We start from the raw sequence: 20,388 nt of genomic DNA on the forward strand, positions 1-20,388 counted from the left end.
ATGTTTACAAATGACCAAAGTTATTCAATTGAGCAAATGACTTAATTTGCACAGTAACTTTTCTTACTGCTTCCTGATTCCTAATTCTGGGGACTATTTATGTTGCACCTACTGTGCAAGACATTGAGAACAGTAAGAATCATCAGACGTGGTCCCAGAGGTATACTGGTAAATGTTTAATAACCAGCTCTTGAGGGGAAAATAAGCCCTTACTTACAGCACTTACCAATTTCTATGGTGTAAAATACTCCCACTATGGCAGATTTCAAGCTACCAACAAGTTGAATAACTGGCTCACAAAATTCCTGAAACTAACAGTTGTCTCTCATAAACCAATATAACCCAGCTTGAAAACACCACTGTTTGGACCCCATCCTCAAGTAGCTCATAATCTATTCATAGGTACGTATTTTAGAGAATAGAAAAGAATAGGGAAGATAGAGATAAAATGTAAATAAATAATATATATTTTTATAATCAATTTTAAAAGTTAAAAGGAACACTAAAATCTGTGCAATTTTCCTACTCTTGTTTACATTTATTTCAGGAAATTAAAGTTTAGTATATTTGGGAGAAAGTAAAGGATGAGTGGAATAAGGACAAAAAAAGATCCTAGTATACATGCTAACAGTAATCATCTTTATGTTGGAAGAAAATACCTGCTAAGGTAAGGGCAAATATAATGTAACTTTTAAAATTCTATCTTCTTGGGCCTCCCTGGTGGCGCAGTGGTTGAGAGTCCGCCTGCCGATGCAGGGGATACGGGTTCGTGCCCCGGTCTGGGAGGATCCCATATACCGTGGAGCGGCTGGGCCCGTGAGCCATGGCCGCTGGGCCTGCGCGTCCGGAGCCTGTGCTCCGCAACGGGAGAGGCCACAACAGTGAGAGGCCCGCATACCGCAAAAAAAAAAAAAAAAAAAAAAAAAAAAAAAAAAAAAAATTCTATCTTCTTTAAACCTGTTCAATTCAGTTCACAGTCCTGAAGATGTGTCCTCTCCTCTTTGGCTGCAGCTTTGATGAGTTTAGCTAGCTTATTTTGCATAATACTGAAGAGCGTACTGCTTCACATCACTCACACTATCATCAGCCCAAATAAAAGGCAAAACTAAATGCTGCAGTCTGAAAATTGAACTTCCCTGGCACAGTCACCCCGTTGTATCAGATCTTGGGCAAGTGCCGGCTGGGGTGATCAGGAAATTCTTCTGGTAGCAAAACGTGGAGTCTGCAGGTTGGGCATGTCCCCTGTTGCATCAACCAAGGTCTAATGCACTAAGGAGAAAAAAGGTTCATGTCAGTCTCTCAGATTTAGCCTAGCAGAGGCAGCTGTTACTCCATACATCAGCGTTGCCAACCAACATATCTTCCGGTGGATCTCAGAGCCTTATTTGGTGGATTGCCGTGAAAATTACTGCAATCATGGAACTTTGTCTGTGTTTTGCTGAGCAATATAGTTGGTAACAGGAGAACACCTTTCAGCCAGTTTATTCTGTTAAGATCCTTCCCCCCCAACCCCAATCTTCAGGAAGACTAGTTCTTCCTAATAAGGAGGCTGAGGAAACCTATTACATTTTTTCTTTAGTTTATTATATATTATTCTAATTTATAATCTAGAAAAAGTCATACCTAAACATACAAATGTCACAAATACCTTGTGTCAAGTGATTATGGTATTTTGAAGTTAAAATCCCTAGATAATGGATATACTTTTCAGATTGGTCTTTCTTTGGTCATAATGGTAGTACTCTTTGGCTATGAACTATCTATTAAGTTATTTGCTTGAATACTGACTCTCCAAAAACAAATCATTTTTACATGAATGAATAATGGAGACCCAAGTCAGATGAGAGAGGATTAAGAATAGGCAATAGATATGAGGCCCATTAACTCTAGAGAGAGAGTAACCTGAATGAATTACCTGCTTTCTATTCAATGAGCAATGGCAAAGAATAAAATAAGCTTTGTGAAACATTTATTTTCTAAATGGATCTTTAGGACTTTTAAAACTTCAAATGGGAAAACCAGATGGCTAAGTATCTATCCTGGAGGTCTTTTGGGATTAGCCATTCTGTGTATATCTCTTCTTATCAGAGCAGATACAAAACATAATTCTGTACCAGGTATCACATATCTTTGAAATTATGTTTTACAGATACGGCTTGAATGAGCTGGCTACTGTTCACTTCCCTGAGAAGCCTTTCTTGTGTAAGATTATCTTTTCCTGTGTCAAATTACACCTCTGCATCAGAAGACTTGGATCATAAATTGTATATCAATAGCACTTGCACAGCAACAACACCAGAAGTTAATCTATATCAATGCCAAGAATTAACAAAAGATATGCCAGCCTCACATTTTTATAACATCAAAACTCAGGCCTCAGCATCTTCAAAAGCAAATACAGGAGCCTGGACAGACTGTTAAGTCTTATGTGTTATAACAGCAGTTGGCTATCATTAGGCGTGGACAAAGGACACTATTTATAACAAGCCAAGGTGAAGTGGCACTGTTGCTAAACTGCCAACTGCCAAGTCAATCAACATTCCTTCCCGTTCTGTTCAAAGGAACTGCCACTCTGTCCCATTAAATCTCATCATTGTCCCCTTCTCCTGCTAGGTGTATTGCGATCTGAGAAAACACAATGCAATCCATGGCTAGGTATGGGAAAACATATAAATGCTTCTGTGTGGTACCCAAAAGCCCAGAGTTATATCCAGTGAGATTCATGACACAGCAGTGGATGATACATGTATACAATTTCAAGGAATACGGTATGAATTTCACTTAATTGATTAATGGCAAAATATTAAAAAGATAAGTTCACCTGAGAGTGGAATTTGTGCGCACAGGGCAAAACTGAGAGGTTTTCTGGAGAGAGATTCTCATGACAGATCACACAAGGTTCCTCTTCCTCTTCCTCATCATCCTAGGGAGAATACACATAAGGTTAAATTCAGCTCATTTCTCTCCTCTAACTTTAAATGTATTCAGAATCAAGTCTCAGTCTCACCAGATTATTGGCTCCTTCCCACGTGGCAGGACCTTGTGAACCGAGGGGCCTCCGGGCTGGTTTTGAGGGCTGGGCAGCATTAGCCTGAGGTGGAGGAGTATGGCTGGGTGAAGCACTATTACCATTTGGCACTGATTTTCCTTGACTCTGAAAATTAGAATATTATACTTATTATTTTTTTTAGAATTGAACTAAAACAGGAAGAACTGATAAATACCATAGAATAGGCTACTGTGAGAATTAGCAAAAGGGTAAAAGTTAATCAGGTTCAAGAGGAATCTTGAAATAAATGTTGGCAATATTACTTATATACTAAGGACCAGGTAAAACCAAAAATAACTCTAGGTGCTCTTTCAATTAAAACAAGTCTCTGCAGAAAATTAGAAAAAAATGTCTCCTTTTAGAGCCATTCAAAATAACCTAGAGTAAATTTCAAGAGGGTCAGTTTTATTCTAGAATGATCAGGTGGTGTTTCCCATGCCATTTGTCAAGATGAATTGTTTGTTGTTAATAGATGATTTAATATGATTATAGACTGATTTCCTGATCATGTAATGGAGATAATTAATATGGCTAACTACTAAAGATAAGGGCCAGGAGATAAAGTTGTCTTTTCTTTTTTCTTTTTTTTTTTTACCTGAGATCTCTTGGGGTCAATAAATTGGGAAATCTTGTGAACAATTTCATCAAATGTCAGTCTAGAAAAGGACTTCCCATGAGTATCCTTCAATTTCCGTAAGAAATCTGTAAGCTCCTTTCTGGAAGAGATCAAGGAAAGAGCACTGGTGATTTTCCTACTGCCTTGAGGATGTGCCCTCCAAAGGAGATATGAAATCCTATCATAGGATTGATATGTAGCATACAGATGTGACCCTTTAGATTTCTGATCTAAAAAAGTGATCACAGGTCCATCTGCATTTATTTTAAACCAAAATGAAAACTCCTAATGTATTGATTAATGATACTTAATGTGTTTGTGAGTGATAAAGTTTAGTATTTATTTTCTTTCCAAAAGAGATTTTAACTGTTTTTAAAAGCTCACTGTGTGAAAATTAAGTTTGTTATCTACTTATTTATGTGCTGAGCTCATTATATCATATCTCTCAATGCTCTCTTACTCAAGACTATAATATTCTCTATGACATAAATCACAGCAAGATCCTTCTTGATCCATCTCCTAGAATAATGGAAATAAAACCAAAAATAAACAAATGGGACCTAATGAAACTTAAAAGCTTTTACACAACAAAGGAAACCATAAACAAGACAACCCTCAGAATGGGAGAAAATATTTGCAAATGAAACAACTGACAAAGGATTAATCTCCAAAATATACAAGCAGCTCATGCAGCTCAATATCAAAAAAAACAACCCAATCCAAAAATGAGTGGCAGACCTCAATAGGCATTTCTCCAAAGAAGACATACAGATTGCCAACAAACACATGAAAAGATGCTCAACATCACTAATCATTAGAGAAATGCAAATCAAAACCACAATGAGGGGGGCTTCCCTGGTGGTGCAGTGGTTAAGAATCCACCTGCCAATGCAGGGGACAGAGGTTTGAGCCCTGGTCTGGAAAAATCCCACATGCCACAGAGCAACTAAGCCCGTGTACCACAACTACTGAACCTGTGCTCTAGAACCCATGAGCCACAACTACTGAGGCTGCGCGCCACAACTACTGAAGCCCATGCACCTAGAGCCCATGCTCCACAATAAGAGAAGTCACTGCAATGAGAAGCCCGTGCGCCGCAATGAAGAGTAGCCCCCGCTCGCCGCAACTAGAGAAAGCCCACGCGCGGCAATGAAGACCCAATGCAGGCAAAAATAAATAAAAAACAAAACAAAACAAAAAACCCACAATGAGGTATCACCTCACTCCAGTCAGAATGGCCATTGTCAAAAAAATCTAGAAACAACAAATGCTGGAGAGGTTGTGGAGAAAAGGGAACCCTCCTGCACTGCTGGTGGAAATGTAAATTGATACAGCCACTATGGAGAACAGCATGGAGGTTCCTTAAAAAACTAAAAATAGAACTACCATATGACCCAGCAACCCCACTACTGGGTATATACCTGAGAAAACCATAATTCAAAAAGATACAGTTAGCACAATGTCCATTGCAGCACTATTTACAATAGCCAAGACATGGAAGTAACCTAAATGTCCATTGACAGATGAATGGATAAAGAAGATGTGGCACATATATACAATGGAATATTACTCAGTCATAAAAAGGAACAAAATTGAGTTATTTGTAACGAGGTAGATGGACCTGGAGTTGTCATGCAGAGTGAAGTAAGTTAAAAAGAGAAAAACAAATACCGTATGCTAATGCATATATATGGAATTTAAAAAAATGGTACTGATGAACCTAGTGGCAGGGCAGGAACAAAGACACAGACGTAGAGAACGGACTTGACACAGCGGGGGAAGGGGAAGCTGGAATGTAGTGAGAGAGTGGCATTTACATATATACACTACCAAACGTAAAACAGACAGTGGGAAGCAGCTGCATAGCACGAGGAGATCAGCTCAATGCTCTGTGATGACCTAGAGGGGTAGGATCAGGAGGGTGGGAGGGAGGCTCAAGAGGGAGGGGATATGGAGATATGTGTGTGTGTGTGTGTATATATACATATATATATCTGATTCACTTTGTTGTACAGCAGCAACTAATACAACATTGTAAAGCAATTATACTCTAATAAAGATGTAAAAAAAAAGACAAATATTCCTTTTTAACTATGTTACTATCAGTCTCTTTCTGTCATTGTTAATAGTTCTACTTTTGTAAAATTCAGAAACAGAAAACAAAGATTTAACAGAAAATGAAAGCAAAGACTGAAAGACACATTAATTATGTGATAAAGAAACCTAGGAATATTTTAACTGATATGTTCTCTTTCCATTCCCATAGCCATTGACCCAAAGCCTGCATATACATTTTTGGTAGGATAGAGTAGGATGATAAAAGTATTTTTCTTTCTCAAATGAAATGTCATGTCATCAGCCTTATAAAACTACCTTTGATTTACTATTTATTTTCTATATATATTTATAACAACTATATTACAGTTCTGTTTTCATTTTCTATTCACTATTATATTTATAAAACCATAATCTAATCCTGAAACATAATGGTACATATGTTAAATAAAAGCATTGGTCTTCAAATGAAAATGCTGGTGAAAACTAGAATTATTTCATTTGATACAAGATTAAAGACACTTCATTTCTGGAGGAGTAGAATTAAATAGCTTTCTGTTGAAGTCAGAACTGTGAAAAGCACACTAAAATAATGATTTCTTGCATTTAACTATGTCCCCTTTCTTTGTCCCCTAACAAAGAAACTACAAGAACCCTCAATAAAATTAAGGAAATAGGAAAGTAAAACCTGATTATGTTTGGGCTTATATGGCATACAATTAACTTAAAATTCACTTTGGAAATAGGTTATTAAGATAATTATTGCAGCTAGTGGCATAAAATTGGGTAGGTTTACAACTGGTTGTACTTTCAGTAAATGAGCAAACCTAAATTTAAAAGTTTACTCTCATGACTTTAAACTAATAATTTTAGTGAAGAGGTTTAGCATTTATACTGAAAACTGTCCCTTCTTAATAAATTTCATTTTCCCTACCAAGGCCATGGTTAGGAAATACCTGTATTTTGTGTGTGTGGGGGGGGGGTGTTATATTTCTCTGAAATGTTTCATTGGCATAATTATGGCTGTGGAGACTATAGAGTATCATCTGTACTCAACACTAAAAGAGACTAAGGTACCTGGTCTGTTGTGGAAAGGCAGTTTTCAGCCTGTCTGTAATCTTCTCCCAATTCATCATGGGGGGATCACTTCCCAGACCTGCACTGGGAGGCACAGCTTCTCCCATAGGCACTGGCACCGTCCAGGCTATGCTAGTCATCTGTAAGGAGCACAGAGTTACAACCCATCACCTTCAATTATTAGGAAGCAAAGTTCCATGCCAACATTACATTTCCATACCTCAGAAAATGGGTAGAATGAAGAGGAATACTGACATACATGTTCCCTTTTTAGAATTTTTTTTCCTTACAGCACCATATTTCTAACTGTTTGTATATGTTTACCTTTATTTTAAAAATGGCACATGCTAGTCCCAGTAATTGCAAACATATACAGAAATATATACAGAGTGTGCATTTCTGAAAGCAACCTAAAGTTTGTTAATAGGGGAATAAGTCAATAAATTGTAGCATATCTAATCAAGTCCTTAAAAATAGATTTGTATGTCTGAGCATGTGAGATGTCCACAATGTATGTCTCATTTTTTAAAAAAAGTCTACAGCACAGCATTTATGGTAGAACTCATTTTATATTAAAACATTTTTTAAATGTGTATGCACAGAAAAACGTCTGTAAGATACAGAATAATATGTAAACAGTGATTATTTTCTAGGATTCAACAGCAGGATAATTTTGCTTTCTACTTTATATAATTATTTTATACTTTGTATATGCTTTATGTATTTCTACATTATTTGCTTTTTTATAATTAACATATACTATTTTTATAATTAGAAAAATAATGAAGTTTAATTTTCAAACAACTAAATAAACATGAGAATACTACTAGAATATCTGCCCAGTGTCATGAATGTTACAAAGGTGGTATGGAAGTAGTAGCAACAACTTTGAGCCATGAAACCATCAAACAAAGTTCTCCTCATATTTTATGATGGTTCCTTCTTAGAACCATCAAGTTTCTAATTAGTTAATATCAGTAATTGAATATTTTTGAAGTGCTTATCTGATTACTAGGATAATTATAAACATGCATCCTTTACCTAAGACTACAGACTATTTTCAAATATAAGGTTATTATGTATGAAAAATTACTAACAGCCACTAAAATTACTCACACAAAGCCTAGTAAGTCAGAGAAAGAGCAGAATATCACCAGAAATCTGGGTTTGCCTCAGTGTCAAGCTTTTTCAGAGGAATCAGGAAGTAATCTTATTAGAAGGTTGAGGTACTTTAATGTTTTCAATAAAATTTTATAGTTCCTTATAGAATGGTGCAGGAGCAAACCACATGAGCAACACTGTAATATCATGGTGATAAAAAAGATGTGGTACTTAGTAAACATGTTAAGGCCTAGATACATATTTATTCATAGAGAGGCAGCCTCTACACAAATGAGTAATTCCATTTGACTATATGTTTCAAAGGGAGGCTGTCAGCAATACATAGGTACAAAATAAACCCCAACTGACTAGAATGTAGTTATGGGAAAGTCAAGATTATATTAAACATCAATCATCTGGGAGAAGATTTTTCTTGTAATAAAAAGTTTACCTTGACCAAGATTACAACTAATAATCCTAATCATTTTAAATTTCTTTGTTGCTTCTTCAGGTGTGGATAAAGCTTATATAGCTCTTTGTAGCTAGAAAGATTTATAACTTTATAGTATAATACATTGCAAGGTGAAATTTATATTACCTGTTTATAGATAAACAATGTCCTACTATACACACATATATGTGTGTGTGTATATAAAATTTTTCTTTAGCTTTGTGGTATAATGTTGTGACTTTGGTAGGTTGAAAAGCAAAGAAGCCAACAATCATGCTAAATATAAATTATCTATTAAAAATATCAATCTACTCTGCATTAGTGCCTGTTATAGAAGCAAAACTATAAGAATTCTCTACTATATTATATTTATCTTTGTATCTAAAAACTAAGTTATAATCACTTAATGAAATAGTTAAATAATATATATAATGCATTTAACACAGTGCCTCACATGGAACTATTCATTCAATCATCATCATGATCATCACTACCACCATCACCTTCATCATTATTTATCAAGTATATGAACAAAGAGAAGACATTCATTCTGGAAGTCCACTGTAAGTGACAACAAGCTAGTTAATGTATATTCTACCAAGAAGGGATCTGTACCAGTGGGGGTCTAGGTTGACCAGTTGCAGAGATGACTCCAGAACAAATGGCAGGCATTTGAGGAACAGTGAGTACAGGTCTAAAGAAAGATTCTTTCACAACGGGTCTTCCCAAGAACTGCTGTATCTAAAATAGAAAAGATAGAAAATAAAAGCAAAACCCCCAAGTATTTATATAGTCAATAATCTAAACTCATAAAGCAATGTTTTTATCGGTGGGGGGGGGACTGATTTGAAATCTAGATACAAAGCATATTAGAAACAATGTTGTCATAACGTTAGTTAAATATATGAATATTTGAAAAAGCAAAGGGCAGTAAAATATACTAAAGAGCACAGAGACAGAAGAGAACTGGGTTCTAGTCCTACTTTCTCTCCACCTAGCTGGGTAATCTTGGATACCAAGTTATTAATCTATAAAATAAGAGGGTTGGGTTAGGTGATATTTAAAGTTCTCTGACAAATGGAATAATATAGGACTATGGAAAGGAGCTCCTCAATGAGTACTGTCCATGCTGATAAACAATACTGATACTCAGAAATTCTGCTAAAGAACCAAAGTTGTCTATAGAAAATATTACTTTTGCTATTATGTATTGAAGGGACCTTGTACCACCTGGTGGAGTTCTGACCTTATGTTTAGTTCCAAGGACAGTGGAAAGCTGAAGTGGGGTCGGCCAGGGGAATAAACCCTCCTACAGTGACTTGTAGACATGCCTGTGAATGTTACTGAACTTCCCAGGGGGTTGTAGAAAGCTAGCCGTTCTTAGCATCTGCCAATGGGATGGATACCTTATTGGCTGGATGACAAAAGAGGACAGGTTTATGGAGCATCTACTATGTGCCAGGTCTAGCACTGGCAAAAAGCAGAAATTCACCTATTTGTTGAATTTAAAAAATGAGCATCAAGATAGCTCTTAAGTAACGATACTGAAACCAGCAGGGTGAAAGTTAATGGGGAACTTTATAATGGAGAGATAAGGATGACATGTGATTCTTAACATCACTAAATGAGAGACACTGTGTGTCTTCTAATGTGTGTATACATCATCACCTATAAAGTACTCTTGCCAAAAATACTGAACCTGATTCTAACTAACCCTCTATATCTAATGATCAGGTTATAGGAAATAGAAGAATATGTATAATGGCATCACAAGGATGTAATCAGTTACATCAATAATGTAGGAAGTTAGTTTTTTAACAGATAAATGATACGAATAAAAGGGAGTTAGGTAGCTGTTATATTTTAAAGAAAAATAATCAGCCAAATGAAAAGTATAAACCTTGTTTGGATTGTTTTTTTAAAAATAAGGGGTTTTAAAGTAATGGTAATTATAACCACATTGGAAGTACTGTCAATCTCGTTAAGAAAAAGACATTTCTGAGACAATTGGGAAAATATAAATTTCAATATTAGACATTAAAAATTATAATTTTCTTAGGTACAAAATGGTGGTGTGATTATAGCCAATAAGAGTAAGAGTCCTGAGGCATAAATCTGAGGGTAGGGAACAAGACTAAGGACTGAGTTTTATGATCACAAAGGTCAGCAGCAGCTTTATACTAAGGAAGTAACTGAGTTCACCGTGTGGCTGACAGGGTCTTGGTGCTCCGGCCTGTGTCAGGCCTGAGCCTCTGAGGTGGGAGAGCTGAGTTCAGGACATTGGTCCACCAGAGACCTCCCGGCCCCACATAATATCAATTGACGAGAGCTCTCCCAGAGATCTCCATATCAACGCTAAGACTCAGCTCCACCCAACCACCAGGAAGCTCCAGTGCTGGACGTCCCATGCCAAACAACTAGCAAGACAGGAATGCAACCCCACCCATTAGTAGAGACGCTGCCTAAAATCATAATAATTTCACAGACACCCCAAAACACACCACCGGAGGCAGCCCTGTCCACCAGAAAGACAAGATCCAGCCCCACCCACCAGAACACAGGCACCAGTCCCCTCCACCAGGAAGCCTACAAAAGCCACTGAATCAACCTCACCCACTGGGGGCAGACACCAAAAACAAGAGGAACTATGAACCTGCAGCCTGAGAAAAGGAGATCCCAAATGCAGTAAGTTAAACAAAATGAGAAGACAGAGAAATATGAAGCAGAAGAAGAAGGTCAAAACCCACTAGACCAAATAAGTGAAGAGGAAACAGGCAGTCTACCTGAAAACGAATTCTAAGTAACGATAATAAAGATGATCCAAAATCTTGGAAATAGAATGGAGAAAATACAAGAAACGTTTAACAAGGACCTAGAAGAACTAAAGAGCAAACAAACAATGAGGAACAGCACAATAAATGAAATTAAAAACTCTCTAGAAGGAATCAATAGCAGAATAACTGAGGCAGAAGAACGGAAAAGTGACCTGAAAGATAAAATAGTGGAAATAACTACCGCAGAGTAGAATAAAGAAAAAAGAATGAAAAGAATTGAGCACAGTCTCAGAGACCTCAGGGACAACATTAAATGCACAACTTTCGAATTATAGGGGCCCCAGAAGAAGAAGAGAAAAAGAAAGGTCTGAGAGAATATGTGAAGAGATTATAGTTGAAAACTTCCCTAATATGGGAAAGGAAATAGTCAAATCCAGGAAGCACAGAGAGTCCCATACAGGATAAATCCAAGGAGAAACTCGCCAAGGCACATATTAATCAAACTATCAAAAATTAAATACAAAGAAAAAATATTAAAAGCAGCAAGGGAATCCCCATAAGGTTAACAGCTGATCTTTCAACAGAAAATCTGCAAGCCAGAAGGGAGTGGCAGGACATATTTAAGCGATGAAAGGGAAAAACCTACAACCAAGATTACTCTACCCAGTGAGGATCTCATTCAAATTTGACAGAGAAATTAAAACCTTTACAGACAAGCAAAAGTTAAGACAATTCAAAAACAATAAAAAGTTAAGAGAATTCAGCACCACCAAACCAGCTTTACAACAAATGCTAAAGGAACTTCTCTAGGCAGGAAACACAAGAGAAGGAAAAGACCTACAAAAACAAACCCAAAACAATTAAGAAAATGGTAATAGGAACATGCATATCGATAATTAATGGATTAAATGCTCCAACCAAAAGACATAGACTGGCTGAATTGATACAAAAACAAGATCCGTATATAGGCTGTCTACAAGAGACCCACTTCAGACCTAGGGACACATACAGACTGAAAGGGGATGGAAAAAGATATTCCATGCAAATGGAAATCAAAAGAAAGCTGGAGTAGCAATTCTCATATCAGACAAAATAGACTTTAAAATAAAGACTATTACAAGAGACAAAGAAGGACACTACATAATGATCAAGGGATCAATCCAAGAAGAAGATATAACACTTGTAAATATTTATGCACCCAACATAGGAGCACCTCAATACATAAGGCAAATGCTAACAGCCATAAAAGGGGAAATCGACAGTAACACAATCATAGTAGGGGACTTTAACACCCCACTTTCACCAATGGACAGATCATCCAAAATGAAAATAAATAAGGAAATGCAAGGTTTAAATGACACATTAGACAAGAAGGACTTAATTGATATTTCATAAGACATTTCATCCAAAAACAACAGAATACACTTTCTTCTCAAGTGCTCATGGAACATTCTCCAGGATAGATCATATCTTGGGTCACAAATCAAGCCTTGGTAAATTTTAGAAAACTGAAATCATATCAAGTATCTTTTTTGACCACATGAAACTAGATATGAAACTAGATATCAATTACAGGAAAAAAAACTGTAAAAAATACAAATTCATGGAGGCTAAGCAATACACTACTGAATAACCAAGAGATCACTGAAGAAATCAAAAAGGAAATCAAAAAATACCTAGAAACAGGGCTTCTCTGGTGGCGCGGTGGTTGAGAGTCTGCCTGCCGATGCAGGGGACACGGGTTCGTGGCCCGGTCCGGGAAGATCCCACATGCCGCAGAGTGGCTGGGCCCGTGAGCCATGGCTGCTGAGCCTGCGCGTCCGGAGCCTGTGCTCCGCAACGGGAGAGGCCACAATGGTGAGAGGCCCGCATACCGCAAAAACAAACAAACAAACAAACAAAAACCTAGAAACAAATGACAATGAAAACACGATGACCCAAAACCTATGGGATGAAGCAAGAGCAGTTCTAAGAGGGAAGTTTATAGCAATACAATCCTACCTCAAGAAACAAGAAAAATCTCAAGAATAAGAGTCCTCATCTTTTTGGAATGCATACTAAAGTATAAATGGATGAGATGTAGGGTTTACTTTAAAATGTTCCAGTGGGGAGGAAGAAGGGGATGACATGGCACAAGACTGACAAAATGTTGATAATGATGTTGAAGTTGGCTCTTGGGTTCACAGAGGTCCATCATTCTGTTTTTATGTATGTTTCAAATTTTTCATAATATAATGTCCTTAAATAATGAATGATGGGTACTGAGTTAGTAGTCCTGCTCTTTTTGAGGACAACAATTACCTAACACTACTTTTAGGATTAGACAGCCAGGCTACAAAAATCAAAACATAATGAAACACATAAAAATACTGGGTTAAACTGGGAACAATACCCATTATTCCAGACTTCTCAGGTTAGACTACTATATATATTTAAAACCTAGTAACTATTCTTTACAATACTAGAATCTCAGAAAGAAAGACTTTAGTGATCAGATCATCTAGGACAATTTCCTGATTTGTAGATAGGAAAACCAAAGTCTGGGACAGCTGAGTTTCCCAAAACCAACACAGTTCTTCACAGAGTTAGGACCTGAACCCAGACCTCTAATGTATTTCCATTGTATAATACCACCTCAATTTATTGCAAAAAGAATGGTCACATTTCTAGCATCTGTGCTCTCAAACTGTTCTACTAATTCTCAGTGGTCACTGATGATTGTACTTTAACACAACTGTCAGCTTTGATCAAGCACAGCAGTGACTCTGGTTAGGAAGCACAAAAGATACACATGTACCTCTTAAGTGTTAGCAAGGGATGCTTATAAATTCCATTGAGCCTAACTGCCAGTGGGTTCTTTCCCTTGACTAAACCTGGGTAGCCACATCAGCCATAAGCAAGTCTCTGAAGGGATGAGGATGTAGAGGTCAAGGTCTGATTATGTTTGTCAGTTATAGTGTCACTAGTATCAGATAGATTATGCCAGTCTGGTTCCAGAAAACTCCAAAGAACATCTCTGTTTCTAGCATCCAAGTCTCTAGAGCCATTTTATATTTAGAGTCATGGGAGAGTTAAACTACAACCTACAGGCAGTAGTTTGAATACAGGCAGAGGCAACAGGTTTCTAGAAATCCTACCAAGAATATGTGTTACTTCCCATAGAACTACAGGGAATCTGGGATTTCTGTCATCTATGCAACACATTCCTTATCAGGAGAGTTGGGTATGATGGTGTGTTCAAAGCCTAGAATAATAATATGCATAATATAATGCTCCTATAAAACCTGAATTAACCAAAAATATAAAAGGCAATACTGTCATTCTAAACTAAAGCCCATGGTGCATATCATAATGCTTTCAGCTCTGAAGTCTGCTTTTGAAACATAGTGTAACTCCACACAATTTACATAATTTTTAAGTTCTTTGAAATACTCAACTAGTATTTGTAGAACAAACATTTTCAAAGTTCTATTATAAGCAGAAATGCTAATGTCAAAAGTGATCTACCCCTAAATATATCACACCTTTCTTCTTTTCTTACCCTCAGATCTGTTATCATAATAAAGGTTATAATCTAGTGGTTCTGTTCTAAAAGGTCTTTTGGAAAGCTGTATGAGTTTATTGGGTTAAGGTGCTATGTTTCCCAGAAGGCTAACATAAATAGTATAGCATAGAGATTAGTTTGTCTGATGTAGACCCATTTATCCCTTACAGTAAGCAGGGAAGGGTCATAAATGAAAGCTGTCCTTACTGTTAAAAGTAGAATAGAAGATAAAAGTTAAGGAAAACAGAGTCTAAAGTGTAAGTGGGGGGGGTGAAGTCCAGCATGTTGGGGTATCATGCTGAGATGTTTTAGTCATCTAGCAGTAACTTGAGGGCATTGGGAATTCTAGGCATTCATCAGTTTTCTCTCATAATGTAAGTGTGACCGACAAAATGAATGAGCATATATTACCTCTTTAGATATCAAATGCATTACTAAAATCCAGTGATACAACCTACCTCTTGCCTCAGCTGAGTCAGCCAACTAGTCATATCATCTGTAGATGATACAGCAGGAATGGACATAATTACAAATGATACGCACTACATGTACCCTTTCCACTTTGAACACACAAACATAATGCATATTCAGTGTTTTAAAGCTGTTACCATTTTATCAAGATGAAGATGGTGATTTTTCAAAATGTTATACAGTTGACCCTTGAACAACACAGGTCTGAATTGTGTGGGTCCACTCATACACCGACTTTTTTCAATAAACACAATCCCTGTTTTTTCATTTTACAGATCTTTAAATTAACTAAATGTGGAGAAAGTTTGCATTTGATTAGAAATCACAATATGTGGAATCAAAAAACTAGGGTTTGAGTCCTGATTCTATCCAAACTGTTTCAGCTTCCTGCTCTTGGGTAGTCATTTATCAATTCCGTTGTTTGTGAGGCAGAGAGAGCAGTACCCAGATTTCTGACTGCATGGGGTTGGCGGGGGGTTGGCACTCCCAACCCCTGCATTGTTCAAGAGTCAACTATATTTCTTACCAGTATCTCAGGACTGGGTGGTGGTGGAGGAAGCTGGATTGGAGGCAAGGTACTCAAGGCAAACCCTTGCTTCACCTTGTTAATTTGTTCATTGTACTGTGTCTAGTAGGAGAAACAATATTTTACAGCAAAATCAACTTCAAAGAAATAGCATATGGAAGTACTTGATGTAGTTTTGAATAGTACAACATAGATGAGTGATTTCCAATCTATTATGCCAGAAATAATATAAAAAGAATTTTTGACCTAAAAACAACTCTATACACCACTATCCATAAATGTAAATAGCTGTATTTTTAGAAGTATCTATTGATTGACAAGATACAGAGACACATAATTCACAGATCTCTGTGATAACTCCTCAGTGTTTCCATAATTTTTAGCCCCCAAATGGGAACCACTGATATAAAGTAAACAGAGTCTAAACATCAAGAAGATGTAAATAATCTACTTGCTGATAGATATGGGTAAAAAAGTATTTGTAACAAAGAGTTGAACTACTTGCAAATGTTCATTTTAAAAACTGGGGGAGAAGTTTTAGGGAAAACTTTTGAATGTCCACATTTTTTTTAATCTTAAAAGTTATACCTGTAGCTGTCTCCAGTTCCACATATACCTTTTTTTTTCTTCTTAGATTTTGCCAAAGGTAAGACTCCTATCCTTGAAGCTTAAAAACATACTTTCAACATTTTTGGCATTGTCCCCATTTTGCTTTATATGTTATTTTGTAAACAAACCACAAGAGCTGGAAGAGAAAGTCTTCAAACATTTAGAAACTTCCATATATAGGACACGTTCTTAGAAGAAAACAATGATAGAGAACAAGGGGCATCTCTTTTGAGGCCAGAACTTTGAATAAATCCAATAAATATGTTAAGCATCACTAAAGACTGAGTATGAATGAATCTGGGAAAGAAACAGGGAAGACCACCAAGGACAAAGCTAGACAAATATTCAGTGTGTTACCTCTTTAGATTACTGTTAGCACAGTCCTAATTCTATTACATGAAAAATTAAGAATTTATTATTTTGCATTAGGGAGTAATTATATAAAAAGTTAAGATTGAAAACTAATACAGATCTGCTTGATCTTCCTTTTAATTCTGTAAACACATAATTACTCAAATCAAGTTAAGACATTTATTTCTGACTGGAGCAGAGTTAGCTTTGGAATTCTAGGAAAATTAAGTGTGAGGCACAATTTTTGAGTTTACCATTTACTAGACTAAGGACCTAGAAGACCACATGTAAGAGCCTAGGATGTTATCTACAACCAACTACAATGGAAGTAATCAGTCTCAAACCTCAAAAAGGCATAAGTTTTAATAACTGCAATGAAAAAACATGTTCTTCCTTAAATTTCTCTAGTAATTGTTTTTAATGTTAGACGTTTTCTTTAAGTATATATCACCTACACCATTCAGTCAATTTACTGTAAATACTTCATGACTTACTCTGAGGAATGCAATCTTGTTTCTAACATCTGTCACAATGGCATTCCAACTGTCTACCGCAGCCTTTAATTGAAGTGATTTTAGGTTGCTGGTATAGAAATGGAGACACAAGAGAAAGTTCTTTCTTTTTATATGCCACTTAGATTTCCAAAAATTTCTATTATGTTCTCTAGCATGTATATAGATAAAGTAAAACAACAACAAAATTACCTCTATCACCAATTACCTCAAATGGGCAGAAAGTTGTATGGAAGGGCTTGTTATCAAAAATTTTTTAAAAGCCTAGTAAACAAAGCCATTCCTTTGTATAGGAATCCTCCATTGAAGAAGGGAGGCAAAGGAGGCCACCCAGGGAAACTGCCCTAGCCATCCAATGCAGGAGCATTCTCAAAGATGTTGACATCCTGAAAGCAGGTTTTGGACTATCTTCACATTAACCCTGACATCACAGGGCCACGGTTGGCCTATCAGGCTCTTTTGCAAATTAGAAAAAGATATTCCCTACAGAAAGGAAAGTTAGAAAGAAATACCTCTTCTGTGAGGATAAATTAGATTGTTGTCTCTATGATATGCTAAATTGCACAAACACAGCAGCTCTGCCCACCATGCCCATCAAACGACTTAAGTAAAACAGCTTTGAGGTGTTTAGGGTCTGGCATCTCAAGAAGAGAGATTTTACGTGGCCTTTCAAAAGGCTCTATCTGTTATAACATCCCCACCCCAGTATCACCTGGCACAAAAGAGCATAACAAGTTATCACTGAGATCATCTCATACAAAGAAGCTTGAAAATATTCTAATTTATAGAGCATCCTTTCTCCCTCTAGCAAGTAAAGATAGACTGATCACTTACAACAGTGCTTCCCTGACATGAATGCACATCAGTGTTTCCTGGGAATCTTGTTAAACATCAGAGATTCTGATTCTTTAGAATTGAAGAATAATGATGATCATATTAAAATAATAATCATTAAAAGTAGTGATGCTTTGGTCCCAGAGATTTTAATCTAATTAATTCCTTAAGTTCAAAGGTGTACTCCATAAAATTATAAACTGAAGAATCCCATGCAACCTGCCTAAATTTGAAAACCACTCATTTGTAGCACAGCAGGAAACTGCCTTTAACACGGTTTTAGGTGTTAATACTGATTTTTCCCTCAATGTATTTTTCCAAAGATATTTAAAATCAAGCGTTAAGAGAGAAAAGAATTAGAAAAAAGTTTTCCAATTAGAATCCACCTTGTTTTGTAAATATCTGGTCTTCATGCATGTCTCTGACTGAGACTTTTGATCTGTTTCATTGTAGAGGAAGGGAAAAATCTGCCATCAGCTACTACTGCACTTAGACTACTCAGTGCTACAGCAGGAGCAACAAAGTAAAAGCTCAAAGTGACTAAATGACATTTGAGGTTTAAAAAAACAATGGCTTCTTCACTCCAAAGACTCTGATGTCATATATATGTAAAACACATCACAGATTACGTTCAACCTTGGAGCCACCTGTGAATACCTCAGAGACCAAGACACATTAAGGAAGAGGGAGAGGTTACCTTGCTGCCATGTGAGTCGCCCTGGCAAGCTGACTGAGGCATTCCTTTTCAGTCTGCTCTAGATGAAGCAAACCAAAATCTCTACGACACTGTAAGAAATATACCTACAGATTTTTGAGAGAAAGAGAAAGAAGTTAAAGATGTCCTTGTAAATGAACACATTCTTGCCTCAAACATTTCAAGTAATTTAAAGTTATTTTTTTCAATCTCTTTTGATCTCTGAGCTTCTTTCCTGCATAACACATTTTAAAGCTCTTTGATCAATTCTGAAATTCTAATATTTTTATTCAAAAGTTACTGGGTTGGGAAACATTTTACAACATTAGTTTTTAAACTTGCATATGCACTGGAATCATCTCAGAAACTTAAAAAAATGATGTCTTGGTTTCAGAGATTCTAATTTAATTGATACTAGGTGTAGCCTGGGAAACGGGTTTTTAAAAAAATTTCTGAATATCTTTCTTTTTATGTCATTGATTTTTTTTAATAAACATTTATTTATTTACTTTTGGCTGCGTTGGGTCTTCGTTGCTATGTGCAGGCTTTCTCTAGTTGCTGCGAGTGGGGGCTACTCTTCGTTGCGGTGCGCGGGCTTCTCATTGCAGTGGCTTTTCTTGTTGTGGAGCACGGGTTCTAGGAGTATTGGCTTCAGTAGTTGTGGCACATGAGCTCAGTAGTTATGGCTCACGGGCTCTAGAGTGCAGGCTCAGTAGTTGTGACACATGGGCTTAGCTGCTCTGGGGCATGCGGGATCTTCCTGGACCAGGGTTCGAACCCATATCCCCTGCATTGGCAGGTGGATTCTTAACCACTGCACCACCAGGGAAGCCCTGAAAAGGCGTTTTTAAAAGCTCTCAGATAACTCTATTATGCAGCAAGTGTGTTTAAGAACACTCAAAGGAAGTCCTGCTATTTGATTTTATTTTTAATTGAAGGAGTAAGAAAACAATCAGACCCTATAGGACTATGCTGTCTAAATGGGCCTTGGAGGTCATCTAGGCCGATGTCTCTCCAACAGTGGGAATCCCTTCCAACTATTATTGATGCATGGTCATTTGGCCTCTGTTTTTTCCTATTGATCACTCAATATTCGCTGAACATAGCTCATTATACTCTTAGATAGTGAAGATTATCTTAGATAGTGAAGATTATCTTAGTGATGATTATTACTCTTAGATTATTAATTCTAAAATTAATAATGGAAGTAGAAAGGAACTTTCTGATTAAAAGCAGTAAAAAACAAAGTCTACAAACTTGAACTCTTAAGGTAATCTGAGTTTTTTTTTTTCCAGTTAAATTTAATACTCCAATACTTTACTGTCCAGGGATTTTTGGTGCAGATATCACCCCTTGATTGTGGAGCTCTGGATTTCAGAGTACTCTGCCAAAAAATATACCTTACCATGACAAAGGTGAGGTTTGTAATGCTTTTAATGTCAACGAGTGCTCCAAAATTTGAATTTTATTGTATATCAAGTTTGGCTATCTATAAATAAAAATTACATACATACATACAATCACATTTCTTTTGAGAGATCCTAGCTGTGGTGTTCTAACATAACTTAGAAGAAACTGAATGCCTTTCTGGGGGAAGAGGTAAGTTGGTTTCCGACACTGGAATGTATGGTGTGTATGTGTTTTTGGAAGATCTATGTAGTTAAATAGCAAAGAAAGGAGATATTATGGCAGCAGTGAAATGTTATTCTTAGAATTTTGGCTTA

At 36.7% G+C, this 20,388-nt stretch overlaps 1 protein-coding gene across 4 annotated transcripts in view; it reads right to left on the reverse strand.

Annotated features, from left to right (window-relative positions):
• Positions 1-942: 942 nt before the first annotated feature.
• The window catches only part of DZIP3 (DAZ interacting zinc finger protein 3), a 120,631-nt gene continuing 101,185 nt past the window's right edge, over positions 943-20,388 (reverse strand). For 2 of the 4 annotated variants that reach the window (XM_082624278.1, XM_082624280.1), the window contains exons 24-32: positions 18,668-18,771; positions 17,119-17,206; positions 15,665-15,766; positions 8,965-9,090; positions 6,798-6,937; positions 3,645-3,765; positions 3,008-3,154; positions 2,822-2,923; positions 943-1,269 (exon numbers count right to left, since the gene is read on the reverse strand). In XM_082624278.1, coding sequence (XP_082480404.1) covers positions 1,159-1,269; positions 2,822-2,923; positions 3,008-3,154; positions 3,645-3,765; positions 6,798-6,937; positions 8,965-9,090; positions 15,665-15,766; positions 17,119-17,206; positions 18,668-18,771 — 1,041 coding nt within the window. In that variant the 3' untranslated portion in view covers positions 943-1,158. The remainder of the gene's footprint in view (positions 1,270-2,821; positions 2,924-3,007; positions 3,155-3,644; positions 3,766-6,797; positions 6,938-8,964; positions 9,091-15,664; positions 15,767-17,118; positions 17,207-18,667; positions 18,772-20,388) is intronic. The other 2 variants (XM_082624279.1, XR_014294330.1) reach the window with 2 other exon arrangements.

Source organism: Mesoplodon mirus (genome assembly GCF_964341445.2).
Source record: "Mesoplodon mirus genome assembly, chromosome: 6".
NCBI classification, from domain to species: Eukaryota; Metazoa; Chordata; class Mammalia; order Artiodactyla; family Ziphiidae; genus Mesoplodon; species Mesoplodon mirus.